The following is a 21,780-nucleotide window of genomic DNA, read 5'->3' as shown; positions in this document are numbered from 1 at the left end:
TTTTTTTCATCAAGATCCATGATTTATTCTCTGAGGAAAGAAAAATGTTAGTGGATAAAGAACCTTACTCGATCCACCGCCTGATCTGAGTCCGCACCAAAATGTAATGAGTTCTTTCCTGATCCATATCACATCAATTCACTAAGTTTCATGGTAATCCGTCATTTGTAATCCTGCTAACTAACAAACGAATGGACAGGGGTGAAAACCACACACCAGATGATTCAGATTTTTCATCAATACAACAAAGATCTCCCTTTGAGAGAATTTGTTGCAGACAGAAAAAACAGTGACATCTGCCTTTAGATCCACAGTAAAGACGTCAGTAAACAGAGAAAGGTCGACAGCACAAATTTGATGCTTGTGTATTGGGGAATGAAAAACAGAGGAGAAACTGAAAATGTCAATTAAGGACATGATCCGACTGTGTCAGCAGGAACAGTCAGTTGACTATCTCAGAGAGAGCAGTGGGGATGTGGTCAGATGAGTCATCCTTCAGCATATTCTCAAGAAGTGGGCGAGTGCATATGTGTGAAGCACGGCAGGAGAACCAGGCTGAATGCTTCACCCATGCTGTCGGTGGCTTAGTGAAGCTGCCAGGTCATTTTGTTGACATGGCTCATGTCCACTCGTCCCCTCTGAGGCAATGTCACTGCAAATCAACTCATTTGAAATCAATGATGAGGAAACACTTCTATCCTGACGGGAGTGACCTCTTCCAGGACGACAGTGCCTCCATCCCACAGGGCACAGGGAGTTCTGGTTCGATGAGGACGACAATGAGGTGGATCATGGGCTATGGCCTTCGTAGTCACAAGAAGCAAATTGAACAGGTCTGGGGGGTTTTGAACTGACGTGTTGAACCATTTTCTCCATCATCAAAACACAAAATGATTGAATTTCTTTGTGAAGAATAGTCTCATCTGACAGAAGTCTGCAGAAACTGCTGCGCACTTACAGCTGTAGCTTTTTATATCTTGTGTAATTATACGCTCATAAGGGATTCATTCACAGAACAGTGAATAATATATCTTGCATATGCTGCACAGTCGGAGAATAAGATGATTTTCATAAGGTGTTTAAAATATTTATCCAGCCTTTATAGTCAGTCACTTAATTTCTATTCTGGTTTTGCTACCTGGAATGTGGCTCTATATATTAGTGGAACTGCAAAATCTGGAACAATCAGACTGTGTTCCTCTATCTCAAGAAAACAATTGAATGCATTAAGGAACAGTGCATTTTGGGAAATACTCTATTTTGCTTTATTAGTCAAAGTTAAAAGTAAAAACTAATAAGACTCTCATGTCTGGACAGCAAGTGTGATGCTGAGCAGGGAGATTGGGAACAGGGGGAAACAGCTAACGTGGCTCTGTGGAACATCCACCAATCATCACCTCTACAACTTTGTAATTAACATCTCATATCTCCTTTGTTTCATCTCAGGAAGATTCCAAGTGTTAAAAGTATATTTGGGGTTTTGAGTCAGGGTTGGATGTTGACTTAGACCTTATCATGTGAGTGAGTAAACGTCCTAATGTGAAACTTTGCTGTGGCCTCCACCATCTTGAATCAACCACACTGCTTCTAGTGTTTCTGTGGTGCTGCATTACACCTGACATGCTAGGTCACAGTCTGCACTTCTGCACATCTCCCACAGAGGCAGCAACAAGCTGCAATATTCATGAGCACATTGGAAGAGATTCACTTCTATTGCATATTTACTAAATACAGATTTTGCCCTTCGAGCTGCAACATCAGCCTCAACCTGTTGTTTTCAGTGTCACTGCTTTAAAAAGACGTGTTTATATTTATCATTTTTTTATTTCCATGGTCGTCGTGCTCAACATTTTCACAGCTAAAAAAGGAGAAAATAAATCTTCAGTGATGTTTGACGATGCGAGGGCCATTAGGTAGCACGGTGGATTTAAGAAGCTTTTTCATCATGTAAAACAATCTGGAGATGTTGTGCTTCAGCAGTATTTTCAGCTGCCAGATTCTATTACTCCCACACACTTAACCTTTTGGAGCCCTGATAAATATTTATGTACAGTGCCAGTGCATCCTTAGAGGAAATATGGCTTCCGTTAGGAAATATTTGCTCAGCTGCTCCATATAAAACATTAAATCATTCTACATCTTTGTTTTTAAATTGATTCTGAGCCAATAGCTGCTTCAAATGCATGAAATGGAAAATAGAAGATAAAATCCTAAACTGATTGTTTTGCTTTTGATGATGTTATCTGTCGTATTTCTTTAGAGCAGATACGTTAAAAAAAACACATAATGTAGATGTCCTTTACAAATCTTGTCTTTCCCTGATTTCCCCTCTTTTTGTGTTTCACAACCCTGAGATGAAGCACTTTTATTAAAAATACATAAAAAGTGTTAAAAATACATGGGTTTAAAAATCGACCAAAACGTATGAATACCATTATATCTATAGACCAGAGATTTGAATTAAATATGAACGAAGGTCAAGGCAACCACTGTGCGTTAAAAGAGAGAAATAATTAAATATCAAAGTATAAAGGATTTTATCAAACATTTGTTTCTACATGTGAAAGAAAAGGATATATATATTTATGTATATATATTTTCCATTTAGCTCCAAACAGCCTGCACCTCTTCATTGGTTTGATTGATGGAGACACAGATGTGGAAGAGGAGCAGCTGTTACTCTCAGGTGTAATTAAGAAAGGGCTCGGTCACACCCCGAGTGGCCCCAGGAGGCCCGACACGGCGCCGAACAATCAGAGCGCCTCCGAGAACACCGAGATCCAGCAGCAGGCTTCTTTTGGCTTATTACGGCGAGAGACTTTAAATGGATCTGCTTAATTGTCGAGGCATCTCTCAGACCATCTGTGTTGTGTGGGAGGGCGTGTTTGAGCTGCAAGTGCATGTCTGTGTCAGCCCGAGCTGCATGCACGTTCTAGTTTAAACAAACTGAGGAGAAGAAAAAGTTACGGAAATAATCAATGAAATCAGCCAGGAAATTGTATTTCAGACAAGTTGCTCCTCAGAGTCTCCTGTGTTCACTTGCTCGCACAACTTCTGCAGAACACACGTGTGACCAGACTTCTGATTTGAAGATTATCTGAAGTTTTCTCTCTCTCTCATTGACGCAGACACACACACACACACACACACACACACACACACACACACACACACACACACACACACACACACACAAAGGTCCACTTCTCTCGCCCATGCTACAATCAGAATCACAGAGAGTGAATGTCAGCACACTCCTTCATCTGTTCCTGTGCGATCAGGAGGACGTGCTCTGTGGAATCAGCTCGTCTGCTGGATGCTCCCTGGCGGCTTCGGGGCTGAGCCAAGGCCCAATCTGCTGTAATTTGCCAGGCCTATTACTCCCACAAATGTGATGGCTGTGCGCCCTGTGAGTGTGAAGCAGTTGGTGGGGATAAAGAGAGAGAGAGAGAGCCTCACTATTGCTGTTGTCTAGCCACAGTGTGATGTGTTGGGCTAATGGCACCACTTATGCACCAGAGAGCACCGCTGATGGTTTTACAGTGAAGGTGCAGGGGATGAAACAGTAGCAGCAGGAGGCCTCATGGGTAAAAAAAACAACGACAACCAACAACATGTTAGAGACAAGCCACTCGGGGCTTTTTTTCCTCACTAATAGCGGTCTGCTCGCTCTGCGCCTCGACATGTGGAGGTGTCTGGTTGGATCGCAGCCATGCAGGAATTTATGTCTGTTATTTTCAGAGGGCCAATCCAAGCGAGACTGGGACCAATCAAATGCTCTCAATAAAAACCGGCTTCCCTCTGGACTTCCCGTCCAGCAGATTTGATTTGAAGTCTATAACGTTGAATCCAGAGGGCGTGAGGCTGAGACGCTGTGATACTCGATAAAACTTCAGCTCCCCTGTGTGATCAAACTGTCGGAGAACAGAAGGAGCATCGCAAATACTCAGTCTGGTTTTTAATCCCCTGCTTTTGTGGCGTTTAAAAGCAGAATTAGTTTATCCACCTTTTTATTAGTTGGGTTGATATATCAGAAGGGAAATGTTTTGTAAAGAGGAGCAAAAAAAGCTATCAAATGGTTGGACCAGAAAATTCCTCTTCATGTAATTGGCTCTTCTGGTATGTAAGAAGCAGAAAGAGTCCTCTGTGGAAGTCATGATGGATGCCAGGAGGAAACTTAAAAACCAGGAAAAAGTTTTAATTTCATTGAAGAGAGACCTGCATGTTTCTAGCAGATAATTACAGGTCTCTTTTTTTTCTGTAGGCGGCAGGGTTCCCTGACGCAAGCAGAGCCGGCTTGTTCACTCATGTGCAGAGTCTGTTGGATTAAAGCTGAAATAAAAAATCTCAGCAGACAGGAGAATGAAAATGAGACCATCTATATTCAAGAGATCTCTCCTTCAAAAACAATCACGCAGACGTGCGTCGTGAGCCAGCACAGCCACACCTATGTTGCACAGATGGAGGGGTAAACTTTCTCGCTCCCCCTCCTGCTCCTTCTCTCCCCCCCTCATCTTTTCGTGTCCCACATTCTCCCTTCCCCTCCTCATCCTGTGTGTCACTCAGCGGATCTCTCCCATCCTGCCAGCAGTGAACCACCTCACTACCGGTCCTCTCCAAATGTAATAAATGGAGCCCTGCGAAAATTGGCAAGCCGGGTGGGAACGCGGCGGCTGAGTAAATGTTAGCTGAAAGCTTTGGTTTGTGAAAATGGTCGGCTTGAGCTTCCATCGAAAGCAGACTGTGAGGGGCGTCTCTATGGGTGAGACACCAGGCAGCGGAGAGGCGAGTCGGGTCAGGAGCCCTGTGAGCTTCAGGATAACGAGCAATCACACCCACTCGGACACTGAGTCTGATTGGGGTCAGAACCACTGAATTGAATCATGACATTGGAAAAAAAACATTGAGGAAAGAAGCCTGGTCGTTCAGCTAAGCTAACATTATTAGCTCATGTTTTGTTACATTGCTTTATATTGGATCTGGTTGGTTTTGGTTTCACATTGTTATTTACGGAACAAACTATAGACTTTTGTTTGACATACCTACACAGGCCTGTTCTTGACATTGACTGGTTTGTAGAGGAGGCGTGTGTCTGACGTCAGCGCGTTGTCTGTAGTAGGGTTTCTGTTTGACTCTGGTATTACTGGCAGCATCTCCAACTTCAGGTGCAGAACTAGATTGAATGCACCAAATGAATGTCCTCATCATTCAAGGTTAATATCGTAACAGCTTCTATTTCTTCTTCTATTGAAGAAGAAATAGAAGCTTCGTATTAAACTCACAGAGTGCGTTAGCAACATATCAATCTTCTCACCAAACCCTCAACAAGAAAGGAAATGAGTCTATTTTCCAAACTGTCAAACTCTTGCTTTAGATTAAATAACTGCTTTTACTGAACGAGCAACAATAACTGCGGAGAAGTTCTCAGAAGTTGTGCAATACCACTGAGCAATAGAGAAAGTGTGTTGGTGTGGTTGTTTGGTGAATTAAATTTAGCTGTCTCTGCTGGCATACTCGTGGGTGAAATGAGATTTCTTTTCACCTGCTTATTGCACTTACAGCGAGGGAGGGCTGAAAGAAGCCTCTGCTTTTACTTCCCTCTCACTCCCTCAAGTGAGATGTAGTGTATAGAAACAGTGGCTTTCCTCCACAGGCAAAATTCCTCCCTTAGATAACTTTTGTGAGACGTGCTCTCCCTCGTGACAAGCTGACTGAAGGATTGCATCTTTACAAGAGAAGTGGAAGGTGTAGAAGTTGCCAAGCGAGCACAGATACAAACAAAAAGTGAAGTATACAGAGACAAGGTTATTCCAAACAGTCGAGGGATTTCCACTGAACGTTTCCATCCACGTTATGATAAAAGACTGCTGTCATGTTCAAGATCAGATATGGGGTGGATCACAGAGATGGGGAGGACAGTGTGCAGAATGAGGCATTTGTTTAGGAAAAACAACAAAGGGAGCCGGTGAATCTCTCACACGTTTGATTTTTTGCTCTTTGCATTTGTGCGTGGTGAAGATAAAGTGTGGGTATAACTAAACATGGAGGCCGTTGGAGGACTCAGTTTCCACTTTCGGAAAATTCAACTTTTTCTTATTGCCTGTTTCCAATCTCACTAAGAAGGCGTGGGGGCGTTTGGCTCCCCAGAGCTGGAGAATCGATGCTGTGGGCGGGCGGAGCGAGGGCTCGGCTCAGGGAGGCGTGGAGCACAGGACGTTCTTGTATCACTCACCGGGAGTTCTTGGCACCTTATTGTCTTTTGTGGGGTAAAACCTTTGGCGGGTATTGTCCCTCAGTGCCTCTGGTGAGACATTTTTTGTCTGGTTTTGATTTTGTGTATTCTGTTGTAGCCAACACTGCCCCGAGAGCTTTAAACACAAGTTAAGCCCCTATTCCGTTCAAAACCCTGCTAATGCCTCCTAACTTGTGGTTTTTGTCTGCAGGGGGAAATGGATGATCTGCATTCACTCCCGGGTCAAATGACTCTGCAGTATCGGCTCCAGTTTCGGGGAGACGATATTCAACACATTGAACTTCCGGGTGTTGTTGCGGAAATAGCAACAAATGTTTGTGTATTTTTTTTTTTTTGTATCTTATCTTATCTTGTATCAGAAGATAGAAGGTGAGAGAGCTTCTCTAACTCTTACACCAAAATCAGCGGTTATACACAGGTTATTTCAACTCAGGTAAAACTGCTTAAAATCTTGCATTTACCTGCTAATTCTGGTGTGAAAGAGGTTTTGGCTGGGACTACTAATCCCACACTGGAGCTTTACGGCTTCTGATGCTTTGACAACTCATCGAAAAGCAGAATTGAGACCTGAGAAGCTGCAGCCACATTATTTCACCAATCTCTCATGTGAATCTCAGTGAGGACACTCTTTTAGCCAGCGTGACTCTGCCTCAGGGGGTGGGGGTGGGGGGGGGTAAATTCCGTTCCCATTCCCAGGAGTAATGCAGCTGTCAGTGGGTAAAACTGACCCCACTGTAACCCCCGAGGGGGCAATGATATGGCACCCATCCCTCCTCACTGGGGGAGTCATCTGCAAGGAAGGGGTGACAGCAGCCATCCTCAGTGGGATGAGCAGAGGTAGAGGTCAGTGTGTTGCTGTAATCAGGGGACACGTGTGTGGTTGTGATGTGCATGTGTGTGTGTGTGTGTGTGTGTGTGTGTGTGTGTGTGCAGAGCCCCATTTGAAGGAATATGGAGAGACTCCCTGCAGGGACATTGACTGAGGAGGAGGCTGGTGCGCTCGTGGTGGGATGCTGAGATGATTGTTGATGCCTGGATGAGGCTGATGACACCCGCCTGCATGAATCACGGGGCATCTCTCTGCTCCTCTCCCGCGTCTGCAAGCAAATATAATAAGTGATGGCAACAGAAATGTATGTCCTGGTTTTATTTACTGCCTGTGCAGATCAAATGCATTGCCAGGACGTGATAGAAGAAAAAAAAAAAACGTACCCCCGCGGCACGAACGCGTAACGCACGGCGAGCCAATCTCCCATCCAATCTGGAGTGTGGGCTCCAGTAGCCTGTGTGGTCTCAGGAGGGCTGATGCCTCCTCCTCACTCAGCCTCTCGCCTTGCTCCATCCATGGCGCATCTCCAGCCCTGAGAGCGCTGATCCCTCCGCCTCACCGACACACACACACACACACACACACACACACACACACACACATTCACAAACTTTTACACATGCAGGCTGGAAGACGGGAGCAGCCGCAGGAATCCTACAGCTGATGCACAGCGTTGATGGTAAGACATGATTTCTTTTATTATCTCATGCATCTGTTGTGCGTTTTACGCGCAGCGAGTCGCAGCTGAGCTGAACTGTGATCTAACAGAGAGGCATCTGTAAATACAGCGATTATTTCTCTTTACAGCGACTTACAGAGTCTCTGAAGATGCACGTCCTACAGGGACTTCTAACGCATTCATTATAATCACACAGCAGGTGCTCATTCAATTAGAACCCTATAGAAAGGGTTGTCATTATACTATCATCCAATCAATGCTGCGTTATTATCAATGGTTTTAGTTACACATTTCTTCTGTGCATCACTGTGACCAGCTCAAAAGTTGCAGCTCCCTCACTCATACACCTTCTATAACCCATATGAACATATTATATAAACCTTAATCTCATCATCACTGCACCTAGCATTCATTTTTCCCTTTCCTCATCTTTAATTTTGGACTTAAACAACTGTGTGTGTGTGTGTGTGTGTGTGTGTGTGGTCCAGGTGTTACTCATATTGTGGGGATCTAAAACTGTCAATTATTACATTTTAAGGTAAAGACATGTTTTAAGTTTATGTGTAGGTTAAGATTAGGTTATGGTTAGGGTTAGGGTTAGGTAAGTAGTAACTGTGGTTAAGGTTATTGTAGACTGTCTCCAGGAAAACACTGTGAGTCAACGTTATGTTCATGTGTGTGTGTGTGTGTGTGTGTGTGTGTGTGTGTGTGTGTGTGTGCTCCGTGTTACTAAAATAAACAGTTAGAACAAAAATTACACTTGGCATCCTGTAAAATAAATAAATTCTCAGAAAGACAAGATCAGATCATTTGGGATGAAGCATTGACCCGTCTCTTCATTTTTCCTTCCACTGCTCTCAGGGCTGTGTGTGTGTGTGTGTGTGTGTGTGTGTGTGTGTGTGTGTGTGTGCTGGAGGAATCATGTAGGACAAGATTCATCTTCTCCACTATCATAGAAGCTCCTCATGTAGCCCGGGGTCCGATGCAGCTCCTTTGCACGCTGCAGCGCTCTGCTGCTCAGCTCTCAGCCTGTGGCACGGTGTGTGTGTGTGTGTGTGTGTGTGTGTGTGTGTGTTTGTGTGTGTGTTGGTTTAGAAAGAGAAGCGAGAACAGACTCCTCCCGTTGCCACCGTTGCTCAACTCTTTGTGTTTTTCCAGGATTGATCATCAGACTCTGCCAACAAACAGCTTCCCTCAGAGGATCAGCCAACACACCAAGGTGTCTTAATAGAAAAATCTTTGGCACTGTCACATCCCTCAGTCACTTCCATCCCAAATCCCTCAGTCCCTCTCTCATCACTAACTTCTAACTTCATTTGTTGCCTTTTTTTTCCACTGAGGCAACTGCCTTTCCTGCACCCTGCGCAAATGTCATTACCTCCAATACTTTTGCTGCTAGCTGTCTTATCTCAGCAGCAGCGATTCCTGTGCTCGCTGAATTTACAACTCAAACCTTCCAGAGGAGCATGCACCGCACAGTGTAATCTTCTCTTGATCCTGTCCCCCAGGCTTTTATCCTCTCTAAGTGCTGTTATTGTTTGAGGGATCCAAAAGCTGAGGCCATCCGAAGCCCGCAGTCCCCTTCCAGCTGTTGACAGAGTGTGTATTATTCCTGCTGTGAGTCCCGGTGCGGGGACGACTTATGAGCCAGAGACAAAGCAGCACTTGCAAATCAAATTGGTTCAATCCATTGAAGCATCTGTTTCCATTCTCTAGAGGGCAGCAGTGTGCACAGCTGAGCTTTCGGATCACGACTGGAAAGGAAAACTAAACCTGTGGCCTAGGAGTCATGTGATGAGGCTACATTCTCTGCAACCTTTTAGTTTTAAAAGTCCGGGGCTGTATTTCAGTGGTCGGTCAGATACGGAGATGTTTGGAGACGATGACGTTGACACTCACAACTGCTTGACGTCTTTTCCGTCACGACTTGGCCTTCAGTGATTCATCAGGTTCCTATCAGATGACCGTCCTCTGGAACTAACAACCAGCATCAACCTGGGCTGATCCAACAGAGATAATCAATTACAAGCGACGCTGACCCCGTTGTCTCTGGATTTTACTTTACACCATGGCCGCTTCTCGTTTTTTTTAGCTCTTTAGCTTTTTCTGCAACTGAAAACCAAATGTCTCCTGTGTCTGTGAGTGGTCTATATCTCTCTGTGAGTGTGTGAAAGTGTTGGTGCAGCTTGGTTAATTTCAAGGTGACTGTTGGGCCTTGGCCATGTAACCCCCTTACATGCTCGAATGAGTGACACTATAGTTTTCTAGAAGCTTGAACAGAGTTTCTTATTATCTGCTGTCAGTCATGCTAACATTTCTCTGCCTTTTCTTTTTTCTCTTGTGTCCTTCAACAGCCGCAAACACAGATCAAGCAGCTTTTAAAGTGGCTCTGAATCGAAACGCAAACAGTTCACTGTCCTCATTTGTGTCATCCTGCCCGAAACCCCAGATCTTAACACACAAAGTTCGTGTCACCCTGATGGGTTCATTATACGATCGGTGTTTCAGCCACACTGAAACAGAATGGCTGATGATGTCAGCCCAACTCCTTCTCCCCTCTCACCTGTGGAGTAAACGTCTTTGGTTGTGAACCATTTGTGATTAATGGGACATCAAAATCTGATCTGAGCTCAGTGTGATACATTCCTGAGGATATGAGTCAGCCAGGGACACATAAACATCATTAATGAACAAGACGCAGGCTGGAGCGAGGCAGAGTGACAGAAAGAGGGTGAGGAAGCAAACAGGAAGGCGATATTTATTTTTGTCAGTATCGTGAGGTATATTTATCTGTGGTTCTGATGATGATTGGCTCCGTGCAGCCACTTTGAGTGATGGAGAGACGGTCTGCGCCCAGGGATCTCATGTGATTACCTTCCATCAGTTTGGCGAACAGGGACAAATGCACGGCAGCACCTATTTTTTTCTTCTAAATCCATTTTTACTAAAATCACATTTCCCTTTGCTCTCTCATGCCCAGTGGCAAAGAACTCCGAAGTGTACAGAGGAAACTTTGGCGCTCATCTATGTGAAGACATCTATATTTATCTGGGTATGCAGCTCTTTGCTAGAGGCTAATTACCCAGAAGAAAGGAAAGCAAAAATGAAATGCAATTATGCAACTGTGTGTGAGCGCGGTAATGGAGCTACTGTAGATGGGGACATTACTGCTGCCGTTCTCCGCTTATATGGCCAGACCGTCGAGTCATGTTTTACTGCTGGATTCTTTAGGGAAAACATCCCAAACTCTTTATTCAAAGCATTTAAACTCCTCATGTTAGAAATATCAAAAGGTGTTGTCTCTCTACTCTCCTTGCAAAAAGAGCAACCTTCCTGGAATCTGTACTTCTTTATGAAATATATGTTTGAGGAAGAGTCTGACATGTTGCTGTGCTCAATACTAACCCACATTGCTTATTTTAGCGCAAACAGGAGGAAACAGATTACCAAACAATCAATCAACTTTAAAACTTTTATAAAACGTTATCTATACATTTATTTAGCACCTTTCATGTAGGATAGTGCAGTTCAAAGTGCGATAAAATAAGACTTTAGTTATCCAGCAGGAATTTATTGTTCTAGCTTGCTCCAAGATTACAGTACAGAAATATATGAAGTAGAATAGATTACAGTAAAAAAATACAATAAAGAATTACGTCTAAAACACAAGTGAAGATAAATATAAAAGTAAATAAAGTGTATACAGAGTAATACAGAACCAGTGCATATTCGTAGATATCAATAGAAATGAGAATAAGATACTAAATAAAGTGGCAGTAAATACAGATGAAATGATGAAGGAGTAAGTGTTAACGAATATTGCAAATCATATCGAAATCAGTTGAAGACATTGCACATGATATTTATTTAATGTGATGATGAACAATGTAATGTTACACACATTTAATGTGAATTGTGTTATTGCACATGAAAACGAAAGACAGCAGCACTATACACCATGTGTCCGATTATAGTCCTGTAGGAGGCATGGATAATGTATGATTGACAGGTGGTGGCGGTGCGGGTTGCAGGTGTAGGGCGTGCAGTGTCCTCGATATATCAGTCAGGCTCCACCCCTCGCTCCTCCAAATATAGTTACTTCTATTTTCAAAAAAACAAGATGGTGCTGCAAAAATGCCGAACTCGAGACTCAAAACAGCAGCTCACCAACCAACGGGTGACGTCATGTTGAGTTGCCACCTGGTTGCTATTTCACCTCACTTGAAAATGCTGCCACACAAATTTGTTGAATGTCAACGACAAATACTTTACTTTCAGCTGTGGACGCACCCCGCAGCAAAAATCCTAACAGCTCCAGTAGGAGCCGCTCATTGGATTTCAGTATCGGGCCGCAAGCGTTAAACGGTTGGAAGCTGCACTTGTATGAATCTGGGGAAAAAAAGCATTAAAATGAAATCTCATTGTGTGTGTCTGTGCCTTCCTGGCAGAGTGAAGGATGTAGAGCCAGAGGGGGGCGCAGGATGGAGTGTTCCTGGAAGACAGTGCTGCTGCTGGTGTGTGCCTCTCTGGGGGTCCAGTACACGGCCATCCGCACACTGAGGGACTCGCTGTCTGGACCCTGCCAGGGAGTTTACCGCTGTCAGAGCAGACATCACAGAGGTACGCTCCAAACACCGGTCCAGATGATCCCACGCTGTACTTCCTCACAACAAGAGAGCCTGTAGTGCTGTAGCTATGGATATATGTGAGCTCATGTTTAATGCAAAGACAATAATGATTTTTTTTACCTATCTTTATTCAAGAGTGTAGTCTTTCAGGTTCAGAGCAGAACTTATTGATCTCACTTCCAGTCTTTGTAATGCTCTCAGTCCAAACCCTGCGCTTGCATTCCAATATATCCTGCTTGTGCTCAGCTTCAGCTCTGTTCCTCGTGCTTACTGTAATTCCATGTGTGTTTGAAATGTCTGTACTTGGACTTCTCCTCTGCCTTCTGTTTCTTCTGCTGTTGGATGATGAATGAAATCTCTCCTCCATGGTTTCGGCTACTTCTGCCGTTGACACACTGCAAATTGAGAAAAACAACTTCATCAATTTGAGGACACATCTGCCGCAAAAAGTCACAACACACGCAAATACACAAACACTTTGTGGAGTTAATCAAGTCTACTGCCTGTCGCTGATGGAACTTCACAAAGCATTGAACTACAGCCAGGTTCATCACATTTTTGGGTCCTCTGGAAACATTTCCGTTTCCAGGGGATTGTATTTGCATGGTTTAAGACTTTTTGCAGCACGTGTCATCAAATTGATGAAGTTGTTTTCTTAATCTGCAGTGCGTTGAGTTCTCTCTGCCGCTGTAGTTGAAGCTGTTTTCATAAAATATAGAGGGAAAGAAACAGGGCGGCATTTATCTTGTTGGTTCCTGTAGCATAAAAAACATAAGATCCTTGATCCTTGAAGCAGCGTGAGGAGAAGAGCTGAAGGCAGGAAGCACAAGCAGAGGATATCTGAGTGCAAGCACAGGGTTTTGAGTGAGAGCGTTACACAAACTGAAGATTAAGTCAAAAAGTCCTGCTTTCAAACTGAAAAACTATACATGCTCTTGAATAAAGCTCTTCAGCACCGGCAGAGGGCGCACACAGACACACTCAACACTTGATTGGTAATAATAGTGATATCGATCTTGTATTTGAAGCCTCAAGCAAAGAAAGTCAGTGCAGTGAGAAAGGAAGTCAAGGATCAAGCGGCGGAACCGCGTTGAGGCTGAAGAGGAAGGAGAAAGTAAAGCGGAGCATTAAATGAGGGAATTCCCAAGAAGTGGCGAGCGTGGAGAAATGAAATATGTGTGATCCGTTTTACAATTACCCTCCAATTTATCTCCATTAATCCCCTCTCATTGCACAGCTGCAGCTTCGCCGGTGCTGGGCTCCCGTGTACAAAAGCAACATCCCATTTGCAATCAACTCCTCATCAGCAGTAATAACACGTTAGCTATCTGCACTATATTTAGAGATCCTCCATTTCATAAATCCCCCCGATAACCACCAGCAGACAAGCAACTTACTCATGCATGTTTACCCTCTGAATTATTCAAACCTTATTGGCTGGATTCAGGAGTTAACTTTCTCCTGAAGTCAAGACAGAGAACAGGAGTTACTTTCACTTTTATCAGAAGGAAAAACTCGACTTTTAACAGAACTTAAAACTGGAAAACAGCCGTCAGTGAATTTTGATACTAACTCAAGATATTCCTGTGACTGGCTGTGCTGTGCCTTTAACCCATTGCGACAAAACATGATATATCTGGCATCAGTTTGAGTCACACATGTGAACTTTCTTTTCCTTCTTCAAGACTCCAGATGGAGAGCGTTGTGTGACGACAGTTGGATTCCCGTGCCGTCGCCTAGGAAACACATCCTGCTGTTTGCCACCACACGCAGCGGCTCCTCCTTCACGGGCCAGCTCCTCAACCAGCACCCGGGGGTTTTCTACGTGTTCGAGCCTCTCTACCACGTCCAGCAGGCCTTCACTAATTCCAGCAGCAGGCTGCGTCGCACCCTGGACCGCCGGGCCCTGCTGGGAGCGTACAGGGACCTCCTCCTCAATCTCTACACATGCGATCTTCACTTCATGGAGAATTACATCCGCCCAGAGCCCCAAGATCACGTCACAAGCTCCTTCTTCCGCCGAAGCTCCAGCCACGCCCTCTGTTCCCCTCCCGTGTGCCTAGAGGGAGGAGATGCAGCCGCCCCTGAGCCGCCGGATGAAACCTGGTGTCCGAAGAAGTGTGGAGCCTTAAACCTTACTTTAGCTTCAATGTCGTGTCTGTCAAGAGGACACGTGGCCATAAAGACTGTGCGGGTCCCTGAGGTGGGGGATCTGCGGACCCTGACTGAAGATCCGCGCCTGGACCTGAAGATAATCCACCTGGTGCGGGACCCCAGAGCCATTCTTGCCTCCCGCATAATGGCGTTTTCAGATCAGTTCCGTGCTTGGAAAATCTGGAATGCAACTGGACGGCAACCCCGATACGTGGACCTGTCACAAATTACCAGCACCTGCAAGGACATGGTTGCCTCTGCAGAAACGGGCCTGCAGAGACCTGCGTGGCTGCGGGGACGCTACTTACTGGTGCGGTACGAGGACCTGGCGTTCAAACCAAAGGACAAGGCCACAGAGATCTACAGGTTTGCAGGGCTGGAAACAGAGGACAGGGTGAACATGTGGATTGCAAAGAACACCAACAGCAACGTGTCCTCCACGTCCGACTGGAGCTACAGGTACTCCACCACCAGGGACTCCAGAGCGACAGCAGAGAGCTGGAGGCTGCGGCTCGGCTTCGACATCGTGAGGACCGTGCAGAATCTGTGCAACGACACTCTGGCCCTGCTGGGATACAAGCGTGTTCACTCCGCAGCAGAGCTCAGAAACTTGTCCCACAGTTTAGTGGAACACAGGACTTTTCACCCAGTCACATGATGGATGTGTTAAAGGTTTCCAAAAATCTTTTTTATTTATCTATCATTCTGTTTATGTATTTATTCCTTTATTCTATGTATTTATTCATGTGGTGATTTGTTTTATTTATTTATTTAACTTATTTATTAATTTTGCTGGGTCACTTTTCTGAAAGAATGAACATATTTAATCTCATTCTTGAATAAAACTAAAAGTAATTTCTTATTGTTTTTCCCCTTATTATGGTTTTGCTGAAGATATTAAAAGTGCCAAATTTCTATTGTCTGTGATGCAGAATAAATTCATCAGTATACTGCTGTACATTTTGATTGAAAAATTATTACAGATTGTTCATATCGTGTGGTTTTTATCACACAGAAACATGCACACACACGCGATTCAAAGAGTCTCTGTACTATTTCAGAGCAAATCTGACCTTTAGCCAGACAAAGCGTGATGTTCCTGAACGTGAGACACACGGGAAGTGAACGGAGGATTTATTAGTTAATAAAAGAAGAAGAAATTATAGGGCTCGGCTTCCAAGTGTCTAATGCATTTTGGTAGAGGATTAAAATGTCACATGTCGTAGGTAGAATATCTTTCCTGGTGCAATCTCCCTCAGAGCAGCTGTTTTTTTCTATGTGAGAAAATATCTGTATGAGTCTTTTTTCCTTCACTGTAAATATTTAAATACTGTAAATACTGTGTAACTGTCAGAATGCAAATGTGAACATGTCAGGTGCTGGATATGTTTGGGCATTGTTTTCAGTGTACGGTTCATATTTCTAAGACTTTTTAAAATAAATTATTTATAGGTATTATATATCCATAGTGCTGCTGGAGTCGTGTTGCAACCAGTTTTGTTTGATGCGTTCTTTTATTTCTTTAATCCTCAGAGGAAAGTGGATGAGTGCATGAGCTTCAGTGCTGAAAACAGAGGCTGGTACAAATTCATTGCCTCTTATGCTTTAAACCGTGCATGCTCAGTTTAGTCTGTAATTCTAAAGCCAGATTTCAGTCATGCTGATGTTCCAGCAGTAACAGATATGTTTCTGACTCAGGAGAACACACGCTGCCCATGCTGCGTTTCATTCTCCGTTGATTGTGCACCTTTCAAAAGAATAACACCAGCATCATTCGGCAGCACCAGCTGTCTGTGGTGAAGTATAGTCGCAGATTAGACAGCTGCACATTTTCTGCTATTGACATTGCTCTTTGAGTCTAAACAGAGAAAGGAAGCGTGCCATCTCCAGAGACCAGCCCATTTACTTCCATACAGAGCTGTTCTCTTGAAATAAATGCTGAAAGTAGTTTCTGAGGAAGAGCTCCTCACATGAATCGCAGCCAAACCTCTGATTGACTGTGATTTTCTTGCCTTTCAACAGCGAGCGTTGCTTCTTCCTATGGAGGCTTCAGTTGGAGTCCACTGGGAGCTGTGAGCTTTCATACCACGCCATGCAAAGAAAGCCAGTCCACAGTGAGGGAGAGTGGAACGGTCACGCTGCTCTGTGAGCACTGTTAAATATGAGGTGAAATTGTCCCTTTAAAATGTATTTTTAGACACACACACACACACCCACACACACACACACACACTCCACCACCACAAAACAACCGTCTTGTAGCCCTATAGCTGCTGACACCAGGGATATCTCAGCAAAGCCCAAAGAATTGATCTACAGATCCAGCGGAGGAAAAACAGGATTTAAGATGCATGGAGAAAAGAGTGGCCGTCTTTCTTTGAAGTTAATCTGCGAGGCTACACAAACTGGCCATAAAGCAAAGCTTTATGACACCCGGGGAGATGTGCTTCATCGGTTTTTCCATCCCCACCCTGACACCCAAAGCTGCGAGTGGCCTGAGTCAGCTGTCTGCTAATTACCCATTTCTCCGGACTCAATACCGGCAACTCCTTTCTGTCTCCTTAACTGTGCTGACAAATTTACAGTAGGTCCTATAAATACTCGTAACAAATATGAGACGCATGCTGATATCGGAAAATGCAAAAGAGAACAGTTAATCTACACCGATGGTTCCCAACCTGCTTTTGTTCAGTGTGTAACACTCCAGTCAGATGAACTCAAGTACCCCTCCACTGACACCACACTTCAGACCCAACCATTTTTATTTTATTTAAATTTTCAAATATTCAAGCATTCAGCCACCTCTTCCAACAATTCGTCCACTGCGCTTGGTTAAATTTAGACTCTGCTTGTTAACCAGCGTTCACCTGATCATATTTTTTTTGGGTCAGGGAAGAACCTAAATGTTGGTGAGGATCTGGATCAGGGGGCAGATCCACAAAGTTTGTTTGACATTCTTTGATATTGCAAATTGAGAGCACAGTTTTTAAATATTTTCACTGAGAGAATAATTCATGATCAAACATTTTGAGGGAACTGATATTTATTTAACTTGTGAAATTTGGTGCAGATCCAAATAATTTAAATGTAGTTTCATAAGGAGACTGTTGGGCCTTGGTGGTGGTGGTATATAATCTGTTCATGATTTTATTCCAAGAAGACCCATATAACTGCAGATGCAGTCCTGGTTTGATGTTCCATACACTGTTCTGTCCTGACATTCAAATCAGACTTAATGAGAAGAGGAGAGTGACAGTATCTCAGACACATGAATGAAACATGCTCAGCCCGAGACGTTAAAAGGTGAAATAAGCATTTTTATTCTGCAAATGGTTTGTGGTCATGTGGAGAGTGGACTCGCAGACATCTGTCACACTGACAGCTCCTGGGACGTAGCATTTTCACTCTCTTCTTCCTGCTTCCTGAAAGTGATGACTCCCTCTGTATTTCTATGTATTTTATATGCATTTATGATTTTGTCTTTTTTATTTTCTGTAAATTGATATTTACACATTTACATGGATGGATGGATGGATGGATGGGTTATTTGATTCTCTTATCTAATTATCTTTATATCACCACTCAAAGGGCTTTACAGTATAACTGTACTATACACCACTAGGACAATTAATGGTTCAGTATAAATTCAGCAACACTTTCAATTAGAGTGGTGTTGACTACAACTGTAACCAAAAGGGCCCCTTGGCAATTAAGATATAAAGATAACAAGCCTCAGTTATATGATAAAAATAAACCATCCATCCCTGCATTCATCCATCCATTCATCCACCTCTGCATCTATCTATCCATCCCTGAATCTCTGAACCCATCCTTCAAACAGTTGAAGAACAAAAATCCACACCTGTTTCCTTTCACCCATGTCACAGACTGTAACTATCTGATACAGCTTCAGGACATATGAAGATCATAGCATCACAACATCAAGAAGCACCGATGTGTGTGACCCAGCTTCCAACAGCATATTGATAATCACCCTCTTGACCTTCCAGTGGCCGTCACTGTCACTTGAATCAGCTCTGCCACGTCGTGAGCCCTCCCCTCTTCAGCCTGGCCCCGTCACTCGTCTGTAATCACCAGCTCTAACCAGTCGTTGGTCATAATGAGATGTGGGAGCGAAGAAGGTCGTGAGACGTCCTTGGAGATGCTCCTCCAGCTGCAGGTGTGTCATCCAGGTTCATTATCCCACTGTTGATTCTTTATGGTCCTCATCTGGGCGAGCGGCCAGAAAGTCAGCAAATTATGAGCCTCCTCCGTCTTATGCACGTAACCACGCGCTTTGATCAAACTCAATTTCCACCAGTGCACATGTATGCATATATAAGAATATGTTTGCTTGTATGTTCAGGGTATACTGTAGTATATGGCTTCTAGAGGCTGGACAAAGGTGACATCCAGCAGCAGAGGAGCAATTTCAGCTCTTGTGTGAACTCTGCAAATTACGTTCCTTATGAAAGCGTTGGTTAAAGAAAGGCTAGAGCAGAATAGACAGCCAACTGACTACGTACATTATGTTCAACCTCTGGGGGTCTCTCAATCAAAACTATAACAAAAGAACTAGGCTGTGCATAGAAAAAAAAACCTTTCAGACATCACGGTGATGACGTCAGTGTCACAGGAGGGTGTGTACATGTGAGTACATATAGTGATTAGTTAGTAATTCTTTAATGAATTCTTGATATATATCATAACATGAACAGAACTTGTTTTCTTATCATTTCATTTATATTAGTATGTAGTATTTATATATTTTTATACACATACAGTAAATATTAAATTCATTATCTTTTAAAATTGCCTTGTTTCTTTATATTTCCTTTATTTGAAATTTACCTATGGAACATTTTATCCTTGTAGCCCAATTATATTTTATATAACTTTTGATCTAACAATATTATACTCAGTGCAGTTTCATTTATATTTATATATATATATATATACTGTATGCTGTCATGTTCCAAATGTCTATATTTACATTGTTTCATGGACTTATGATTTTCTTTTCTATTCTTTCTTTGTGCTTAAACTCAGGAAGTGCAACACAAATATTTTTTCTATGATATAATCACAGCTCTGATCCAATAGAAAAAAAATATCATGATTTGCTGGTTCTTAGCTTCACAGTCTGCGCAAAGGTCTGAATGAAATAGTGCCGTTGATGTCTGAAGAAATATCACCAGCAAACAGACATTCCTATCTGAATTACAGCAGTGTTTAAAAACTGTTATTCACATCACACAGCATTCATCATTTCTCTCAGCCTCTTAAGTGCAGAGAGGTACAGAAGGCTGTAATTCCCAGAAACTCACCACATGCAGTTCACTATGTCTTTCATAGAAATGTGTTCAGAATGATGAGAAAATACATCACACTCTCCTGACGTAAACGCTCAGCTCATTCTTCTCTATTGACGAAACCATTAACATCCCAGTGGCACTGGCCCATACAGGTTTCATTCGTCACTCTCCTTACTGGGAGCCACACGTGTCATTTATGGTGAGATGAAGGAGCATTTAAAATAGAATGAAACCACTTTGAGCCACAGTATCTTTATTACTGGAGCCACTCGGGGCCTGAGCAGACATCAGCCTTTGTCACACCCATCATTCAAATACTGTTATTTCCCTCCGCGCACAGCAGACCTCCATGTGCACCCAGGCTCTTCATCGGTCACCTTTTCCTCCTCGTCTTTGTCTGTTCACAGAATCGTAACATTTCTGCGTCTTTTCTTTTTTCTTTTCCAGCTCCTTCGGCATGGCTGTGATAGGTTTTGTAGTGAAAGTTTGCATTTTTATGACAACTCTCCCCAGCGTTTGTTCCAGTGCGAGTTCACTCACAGATTATTTATTGTGTTTTCCACTGATCCTAATAAGGGGCTTTCATGGCGAACATCAAAAGGCCAGCTGGCGGAGCTGCAACTGGGGTACAGCTCCTCGAGGTAAATGCAAGCAAGCAGGCCCCCTATCAGACTTAGCATCGTCAGCAGTATCTCACACACACACACACACACTGCAGTTTTAAAAGGACACCAGTAAGTCTCAACAATAAGAATTTCATATACAGTGAATAAGCTTCTACTGCAGGGATCCATTCAAAGAACCATGCAGGGGCGCTGCACCAGGGTGGAATTTACCAGGGGCACAGAGCTGAGGGGCCCCCCAAAAAATTGCTGATTGTGTTAGTCCACAGTGAAAAATCCACTTAAAGTCTATGATTGTCTACATACATGACACTGCAGCGACACCGTGGTTGGAAATCCCCATTCCACAAATTGTGTCATATCATTTCTAAATTGCAGATTTTTTCTGGGTTTGAAAAGATTTTGGATATTGTAAGTACCCAAGTGAACACAATATTCCACAAATGTCTAATTTTGATAAAGAATTGTCAGATATTTGTATCTTCATATTGCCTTTTCCTGTTGATATGTTACCATTTAGAGTTTGGCTGCTCAAGGTTAGTTTCAACGACATAACAGAATAAATCTGAAGAGGTCAAGATTACCTCTAACATGGAGGTTGTGTTTTTATTGCTGCTGGTCTGTCTCCAACCAGGATTACACAAAAACTACTGAATAGATTTTATTGAAATTTGGTGGATAGATACGAGGGGGGTTTCAACAATTGTGTGAGTTTCCTGAAAAAATAAAAAAATCAGGCATGTTGAGAGGACGGATATTTATGAGTGTGTGGAATCTGTTCAAACTCAAAGCTTTATTGTCATATGCACAGTAAAGAAACACATTTCCCTGTACAATGAAATTCTTACATTGCTGCCCACACAGGATGCCGGAATATATATAAATAAATCTAAGAGCATAGGAGAATATAACAAAGCAAATGCAGTAAAAAATAGAAATATAAACTATAGGAAGAGAAACATAAAATTGTCATGTCTAATGAAAAGTTATGTACAACATTCCACAGTAAACGGTATAGTGCAATTGAGCTGATGGATTCAAGGTTACAGGTATTGTAGTGCATCAAAATCTGTTTCAGCTTGATTGAACTTAAGGCGACTGTTCGGCCTTGGCAGAAGTATTTTCTCAACTGCTGCGGCTGTGGCTCAGGGGAAAGAGCGGTTGGTGCGGCAGTTTGATCCCAGTCTTCCCTAGACGGCATGCCGAAGTGTCTTGGGCAAGATACTGAACCCCACATTTCCCCCTCTCATAGAGAAAGTGCTGCTCATAGATGCACTGTATGAATGTGTGCATGATTGG

At 43.3% G+C, this 21,780-nt stretch overlaps 1 protein-coding gene across 1 annotated transcript; it reads left to right on the top strand.

Moving 5' to 3' along the window:
- Positions 1-7,622: 7,622 nt before the first annotated feature.
- Positions 7,623-15,501, top strand: LOC109638942 (carbohydrate sulfotransferase 1). Its single transcript, XM_069529071.1, has 3 exons — positions 7,623-7,761; positions 12,210-12,381; positions 14,075-15,501. The coding sequence occupies exons 1-3, from the start codon at positions 7,759-7,761 to the stop codon at positions 15,199-15,201; spliced, it is 1,302 nt and encodes a 433-aa protein (XP_069385172.1). The 5' UTR covers positions 7,623-7,758; the 3' UTR covers positions 15,202-15,501.
- The last annotated feature ends 6,279 nt before the right edge of the window (positions 15,502-21,780 follow it).

The sequence above is a fragment of the Paralichthys olivaceus genome, chromosome 7 (assembly GCF_024713975.1).
Source record: "Paralichthys olivaceus isolate ysfri-2021 chromosome 7, ASM2471397v2, whole genome shotgun sequence".
Lineage (NCBI taxonomy): Eukaryota > Metazoa > Chordata > Actinopteri > Pleuronectiformes > Paralichthyidae > Paralichthys > Paralichthys olivaceus.
The sequence above is the reverse complement of the archived record's forward strand: the minus strand, read 5'-3'. Positions and strand labels throughout refer to the sequence as shown.

Bases quoted from the DNA above. Each gene is read 5' to 3' on its own strand.
- LOC109638942 (XM_069529071.1), top strand. The intron at 12,382-14,074 runs GTACGCTCCAAA...TCCTTCTTCAAG, and splicing joins TCAGAGCAGACATCACAGAG to ACTCCAGATGGAGAGCGTTG.